The sequence below is a fragment of the Monodelphis domestica genome, chromosome X (genome assembly GCF_027887165.1).
Source record: "Monodelphis domestica isolate mMonDom1 chromosome X, mMonDom1.pri, whole genome shotgun sequence".
NCBI lineage: Eukaryota > Metazoa > Chordata > Mammalia > Didelphimorphia > Didelphidae > Monodelphis > Monodelphis domestica.
This window is the reverse complement of record NC_077235.1, coordinates 4,948,879-4,956,369: the sequence shown is the minus strand read 5'-3', so window position 1 is coordinate 4,956,369 and position 7,491 is coordinate 4,948,879. Positions and strand designations below refer to the sequence as shown.

Here is a 7,491-nt window from a genome sequence, read left to right as displayed (position 1 = left end):
TCTGAGCAGAGAGGGACAATGCTGGGAAAGCCCATAAAAGCCACCTACTCTGGAATAATGAAAAATGTTTGTCAAGAATATTCCTAGCTGCACTCTTTGGGGTGGCAAAAAATTGGAAAATGAGGGGCTGCCCTTCGATTGGGAAATGGCTGAACACATTGGGGTATGTGATGGGGATGGAACACTAATGGAGAATTTCTGTGTGAATGGAAAGACATCCATGAACTGATGCGGAGCAAAATGAGCAGAACCAGGAGAACGTAGTACACTGAAAGTGAAACATGGTGGAATGATTCAATGTAATGGACTAGTAATAATGCAATAATCCAGGATGTTCCCAAGAGACTTATGGGAAAGAATGAGAGAAAGAATTGTGGGAGCAGAAATGCAAAGGCAAAGTATATCACTTATCACGTGTATATATGGGGATGTGACTTGGGGTTTTAGCTTTAAAAATCACTCTATAGCAAAAATGAATAATATGGAAAGAGGTATCAAGTGACAACATTTGTACAACTCAATGGAATCGGTTGTTGGCTCTGGGAGGGGGGAGGGAAAGAATGTATCATGAAAACATCTTAAAAAAATTTTTTAATGGAAAAAAAGCCACCTACTTTAGCCCTGTCACTGCATGAAGGGCGAAACCAAGGCCCAGAAAATGGGAAATGGACTCAGCCAAGGTCTTTCAGCAAGGAAGTGGCAAAGCTGGTACCAGACACCAGGCCCTACTGAGGCTTCTAACTTTCGAGACTGGCATGAGGGCCCCTCCTAAGGCCCAAACCAGGGAGGCCTAGAGACCCTGCAGGTTCGGGGTGTGCTGGCTGAGGCTCAGGACAGTGAGCAAAGCCTCTGTGGATAGCCGGACTACCTTTGGGATGTTGCCTGTTAGTGCCCCGGGAGGACAGGTGGCAGAGGTCCCTGAGGGCCCAGGGCCCAGGCAGCCAATGCCCACAAACTGCTGAGCACCGTAAGCCAAGGTGCCCCCATCAGCAGCCATGCAGTGGCCTCCTTGGTGCCCAGACCCACCTCAGGAAGCCCCCCAGGCAAATCTGTGCCAGGGCTGGAGGGAGGGAATGGGTGGAGTCTGGAGGAAAGAGAGCAACTAGGATCGCTTCGCAATGCTGCTTTGCTATGCTGGTCCTGAAGGATGGGGCCCCCCACTAACTCCTGGCTGCCCTCCCTCACCCCCACCCCAACCCACCCCGACGACCGCTCACAAAAGTCACCAAAGGAGCAAGAGAACTTTTTTATTGCTAAATATGCAGAGAAAAGCAAGGCGAGCTAAGGGAGCCCAACTTGGAGGCTTTGCTGAGGGGTGGGGTGTGGGAGCCTCCTAGGGGGGCTATAGGGAAGGGGGGCAGCCCCTGCAGGGGGTTCTCCCTAAAGAGGAGGTCACCTGCAAGAGAGCTGAACTGGGGACAACTGGGAGCATGAGCTGGGGATGCTGGGAGAGGGGACCAGGTGAGCGTGGCTCTAGGACAAGGGCCCTTGTAGATGCTGGAGGGCTCTGCTGCTGCAGCTCCAGCGCTGTCACTCTGGTCCAGGCTCGATCCCTCTAAGCAGACTTGCCAGCAGCACTGCCACCGCTGCCAACCTCAGCAGGAGCAGCCTTGGCACCCCCCTTGAACTTCTTCTGGCCCTTGCCACCCTGGTGCTGAGGCTGCTGCTGCTGCTGAGCTGCTGGCTGGGGAGCGGGCAGCTTCTCGGCCTTCTCCACCTTCTCCACCTTCTCCATCTTGCCAGGCTTCTCCAGCTTCTCAGGCATCTCTGGCTTCTCAGGATTGTTGGCCTTCTCAGGCATCTCCGGCTTCTCCAGCTTCTCCAGATTCTCTGGCTTATCCAGCTTCTCCTTGTTCCCCTTGGCCAACAGACCTATCTCCTTGGTAAATTCATTCATCCTCTCGAGCAGGATATCCACTTTCTGCTCGATCTTGGCCAGATCTTTGCGGATTCCCTGCTGATCCTCGCCCTTCCCTTTGGAGGACTTGGGGTTGGGGCCTAGCTCTACAGCCTTGGCGCCAGAGCCAGCTTTGCCCTTGCCCTTGGAGCTGCCTGATAATCAAAAAGGGACAAAGATGGTCTCTCACTCAGTCAAACCTAGGCACTTTTCTACAGGCCCAATGGCTCACCCAACATAGCTAACAGTAAGGAAGTAGTAGAGCCTTGGACTCGAACCCAGGTTGTCCTGGCTTTGTAGCAATCTCTGGTTTCTGCTGTGTGTGTCCACCTTGTATCTCTCAGTATGTCTCTCTGTGTCTGTCTGTCCTTCCTCTCCTTCTCCTCTTATCATCCCCCCTTTGTGGCCCTAGGCCTCTTAGGTGCTGTCCCCCCACCCTGAGCCTTGCCCCCTTCAGCCCTCTCTGTCCAGGCACCTGAATCACCCACCCAAAGTCTAGCCCTGCCCCATCCAATCCTCCTGCTGCCTTCCCACCCACATCCATCCAGGGACCAGCCTGATTCTGCACTGCTTGCAGTGGCAGCCCATCCCCCCTGCCTCGGTGGTCTTCTCTTCCCTCTAGGCTCTGCTCCTGCCTCATCTGCTTGAGGACACCTTTCTGGGGGTCCCTTCTTTTACCTATGCAAGAAGAGGAGCTGAGGAACCCTGTGCCCCCCCAGGGCCCTGAGCCCCCCATCCCTGAGCCCCCCATCCCTGAGCCCACTTTCCCAGCCCCCTGCACCCCCCAGGTCCCTGAGCCCCCCATCCCTGAGCCCACTTTCCCAGCCCCCTGCACCTCACCACCTTCTCTCTGGGCCTCCTCTTTAAGACCCATTTCCCTTCAATGAAAAGCTAAGAAGGCCTTGAGATATGAGCCTCTTCGGCCTACTCTGGGTGCACAGTGGAGTTGGGAGGGAGAAAGGCTACTGGCCATGGCCAGGATTCCTCCTTCTTTGGGCCACCTCCACAGGAGCACCTCATTACCTTTGGGCTCCATCTCCTGACCGGGCTCAGCATGAGGGTCAGGATCCGGAGATTGGGCCACCTTGGCAGCAGACACCTTGTCGGAGCTCCTCTCCAGCTTCTTGCTTTTGGAGATCTTGGGAATGGTCAAGGAGGTGTGGGAGGCCCAGTTCAGCTCCTCGGTGCCTTCCAGGAGGTCCTCACTCATGCTTCCGAAGGTTATGGACTTGATTGCCTCACCCATCAGCTAGAAGATCAGCTCGGCACCGAGTGGCAGCGACTCCAGACAGACTACCTGACAACCTCAAGACACGCAGCTTTGCAGGCAGGGATGGGAGTCCTGGGCACTGGCTGTCAGTTATTTATAGGATCAGCCCTGGGGCGGCCCTAACCCTCCCACCCTCTCTTCCCGCTCACCCATCCCACTTTGCCTCCCTCCCTGCCCACTCCCCCAGCCCCGAGGAATTTTCCATCCCTGCCTTTCTACAAGTCAGCCCTCCCAGTGGGTGAAGGATCGCCCCAGGCCCCCCCAAACCTTCTCTTCACCCTGCTGACCACCCTGACCTCCTCCAACCAATCTGGGAGCCCCCTGCCCCTGCCCTCTCAGGTCCCCCACCCTGGGGCTCCCCTGCAGCCCTCCTCCCCTCCCCCATCACTGGCTCTAGTGGGGGCCGAGGGGGCCCGGTGGTGGGGGACAACATGGAAATACCTGATTTGACATTAACTCTTGCAAAGAAGGTTTTTAAATGAAATTAAACTGATTCAGGGACGATGAGCAAAAAGAAGTCTGTGAAAAACCCAAAAGAAAACTTGGCAGTTTGCCCCCCACAGCCTAATTGACTCAGATGCCCACCAAGAGGCCCCTGAAGGCCCGCCACTGGGCAAAGGGGTCCCCGGAACATTTCTGGGATCCAGACCCAGGACAGTAAAACGTGCAGGCCAGGCCCAGCCCCCCAGCAGCAGCTACTCCCTGGGGGTGGGGGGGAGCAGGCTGCAAGGCAAGCAAAGAGCTCAGAGCACACACAGGGACCCCCGTGGGGACACCCCCAGGAATCGAGCCCCCGTGGGCCCTGGGTGCCAGGGGCCCACATCCAGCCCGGCCCCCACCTGCCCCAAGGCCCAGAGGGAAGAGCTCCCCAGAGCCTGGGGGCAGCCCAGTGCCACAAAGGGCGGCCCTTTCCTCTCCCCCAGGGGCATGCTTGGTTGGCACATGGAAAGGGCCTGCTCAAGGCCTTCCCACCAAGCTGGCAAAGACCCTCCTTTCTGGAGGAGCCCAGAAAGCCAGCCTGCAAAAGGGCTCTGGCAGCCCCCTGGGCCCCAGCATGCCTGCAGAAAAGGGTGCTTCTGCCCTACCCCCAACTGGGACAAGCTCTTGCCCAGGCCCAGCCTTCCTGCTGAAGGAGGGTGCCCGGTGTTCCCCGGGAGGGCTCTGACTCTAGGGAAGAAGGCCTCTGCCTCCATGCAGCCTGGGGGGATGCCATGGCCCCTTCCAGTCAAAGTCCCTCTGGGCTTTGGGGACACAGTGAACCACCCGGGCCCAGTGTAGGCCCTTGGGCCCTGCCCCCGGCTGCCGGGGACCTCCTCCCAGCTGCCCTGGCCCCCCTGAGACACCCGACACCCGTCTGGGCCCAGCCCTGGCACCCGCTCTGGGCTCTGCTCATGCTTTTCTCCCCTGGGCTCCAAGGCCGCCCGGTGAGGCCCATGGCTTTGGGCAAGGGGCCCGGCCCGCGGGAGCCTCTCTTTCCCCCTCTGCCCAGTGCCCGGTGGGCCTGAGGGCCTCCACCGTCCCTTCCCACAGGAAATGTAAGGAGATGCTGGGAGCCGGGCCCTCCCTCACCCCGGGGGCGCCCTGCTGCCCCCCACTGCCTCAGTTCTTGGCCCCCCGGCCACCCCTCGTGCCTCCAGGACAGGCCTGGCTGCAGCCTCAGTGGGCCTTTGGCTCATGCTTTGTCCCCTGGGGCTCTCTTCCTGGCCCCCCGCCCCCCGCCGCTGGCCCAGCTCCATCCAGCCCGAAGGTCAGCTCGCTTGGTGTTGCAAACACGGGCACACAGAGCACGGGGCCCGGGACCGCCGGGTCCCTCTGGAGGCTCCCAGCATCCGTGGCCTTCCTCCCCCTCCGCCCAGGCCCAGGGTGGCCTTCCTCCCCCTCCGCCCAGGCCCAGGCTCCGTGTTGCTCTTTGGGGCAAACAATGCTCAGATAAGGCAGTGGCAACACAGGAGGTCCAGGCTGTCCCCGGGGGCCTGTGAAGCGCGCAGGGAGTGCAGTCTCACGCGCCGCGCAGGAGGTGGGAGGCCCAGGAGGCCGCTCTTTGTAGCAAAAGAAGCGAGGCCAGCACGTCTTGTCTGTCTCCCTGCCTGCCTGCCCGCCCGCCCGCCCGCCCGGGACTCCCTCTGCCAGCCTCCCTCCCCCGTGGCCAGAGCATGCTCCAGGCCTGCCCATGTCAGCACGGCTCCAGGGCCCGGGGGCTAATCTCGGCCAGCTCCCCTCCTGCCGGGACTCGGGCCTGGCCCTCGTGCCTCCCTCCCCCGGGGTCTTTCTGTTCTGGACGGGCACCCCCAGGTGCCCAGAGCGGGGCTCTTATCACGCCCGCCTCGCTCCCTCCTCCCCGCTGTGGCGCGGCCGGCCGCAGCCCAAGCAGGCTGCCCGGGAGCTCGCCCTTGGCAGCACACAGGCCCTTTGTTCCCGGGAAGGAGAGGAGCAGATGCGGGTCCAGGGCTTGGAGGCCAGAAGGAGACAAGAGGTTTTGTTGCAGTTTCCCTGCGGCCTTGTGCTCCCTGGCAGCCAGAGGCCCAAGCCTTGGGGACCAGCTCAGCAGGGGGCCCTCAAGTGGGAGGGGGGCCACCACGGCCTGCATGAGACTCAGGGAGGGGGGCCACCAAGCCCTCCATCGGCTCGGGAAGGGGGGCCACCAAGCCCTCCATAAGGCCCGAGGCAGAGGGGCCACTGACCCCTTAATAAGGCTCGGGGAGGGGGGCCACTGATCCCTCCATAGGCTCAGGGAGGGGGGCCACTGACCCCTTAATAAGGCTCGGGGAGGGGGGCCACTGATCCCTCCATAGGCTCAGGGAGGGGGGCCACTGACCACTTAATAAGGCTCGGGGAGGGGGGCCACTGACCCCTCCATAGGCTCGGGGAGGGGGGCCACCAAGCCCTCCATAAGGCCCGAGGCAGAGGGGCCACCAAGCCCTCCATCGGCTCGGGAAGGGGGGCCACCAAGCCCTCCATAAGGCCCGAGGCAGAGGGGCCACTGACCCCTTAATAAGGCTGGGGGGGGCACTGATCCCTCCATAGGCTCGGGGAGGGGGGCCACAGATCCCTCCATAGGCTCGGGGAGGGGGGCCACTGACTCCTCCATAGGCTCGGGGAGGGGGGCCACTGATCCCTCCATGAGACTCAAAGAGGGGGGCCACTGACCCCTCCATAGGCTCAGGGAGGGGGGCCACTGACCCCTCCATAGGCTGGGGAGGGGTGCCACTGACCCCTCCATAGGCTCGGGGAGGGGGGCCACTGACCCCTCCATAGGCTCAGGGAGGGGGGCCACTGACCCCTCCATAGGCTGGGGAGGGGTGCCACTGACCCCTCCATAGGCTCGGGGAGGGGGGCCACTGACCCCTCCATAGGCTCGGGGAGGGGGGCCACAGATCCCTCCATAGGCTCGGGGAGGGGGGCCACTGACCCCTTAATAAGGCTCGGGGAGGGGGGCCACAGATCCCTCCATTGGCTCGGGGAGGGGGGCCACTGATTCTTCCATAGGCTCCAGGTGGGGGCATTTTCACTTGGAAAGAAAACCTCATGGGGTCCTCGCCTCCTTTCCTCACGTTTTCATTTCTTCTGTTGGGTCTCTCCCAAAGGGGCCCCTATCTAGTTCTGGGCGCAGCGGGGAGTCTCGTGGGGCTGGACCGCCTGGTGCTTGTCAGCCCTCCTCTACAGCAGTGTCTCTGCTTTGACAGAGGGGGAAACAGAGGCACGTGGCTGGTCCCTGGCTCCCGGGATCAGAGAATGCTCCCCCTGGAGCTGAGCCAGAGCAGCTCCTCGGTCCCTAGAGAGGACGGCCTCAGCTAAGGCCACGCCGGCGCTTGGCTCCTAGAACGTGGGGCCGGCAGAGACCCGGCCTCCTTTCTTTCAGCCCTGTGATGGGGCAGAAGGACGAATGGGGCCCAAAGAGGCCGGGGGGCGGCCCCAGGTCCCACGGCTTTCTGACCCGCCAGCTGTGCCCTTCCACCGGCCTAGAGGCTTAGGCCCTGGCCGGAGCTCCTCACTCCCCGGCCCCGGGATTCCCTCCCTCCTCCTGATCCCCAGCCCTGCCACGGGCCTGGGCCCGAGGGCCTCGTGGGGCCGCTGCCTGCCCCGAAGGAGCTCAGAGCGAGCGTGCTGGGCCGGGCTCCTGGGGCGCCGTCTCGGGGCAAGGGCTGGCTGCCCTGGGCTACTGCTCGAGCCAGTGCTTGGAGCTGCCCGGGCCCCGGGAGCCCGCTCCCTAGCCCACAGCGCCTTGCCAAGAGCTTCACCTCTCCCCTTGGGCCTGGGCCTAGGGAAGGTGTCTGCTTGGAGGCAGCTCTCCTGGGCATCCTCCTCCAGCTCCTTCCCTTTGGGG

General features: G+C 61.8%; 1 protein-coding gene across 1 annotated transcript; it reads right to left on the bottom strand.

Moving 5' to 3' along the window:
* Nucleotides 1–1,233: 1,233 nt before the first annotated feature.
* Nucleotides 1,234–3,245, bottom strand: LOC103099269 (neurofilament medium polypeptide-like). Its single transcript, XM_007507552.3, has 2 exons — nt 2,921–3,245; nt 1,234–2,052 (listed from the first exon to the last, which is right to left on the bottom strand). The coding sequence occupies exons 1-2, from the start codon at nt 3,141–3,143 to the stop codon at nt 1,556–1,558; spliced, it is 720 nt and encodes a 239-aa protein (XP_007507614.1). The 5' UTR covers nt 3,144–3,245; the 3' UTR covers nt 1,234–1,555.
* Nucleotides 3,246–7,491: the final 4,246 nt, after the last annotated feature.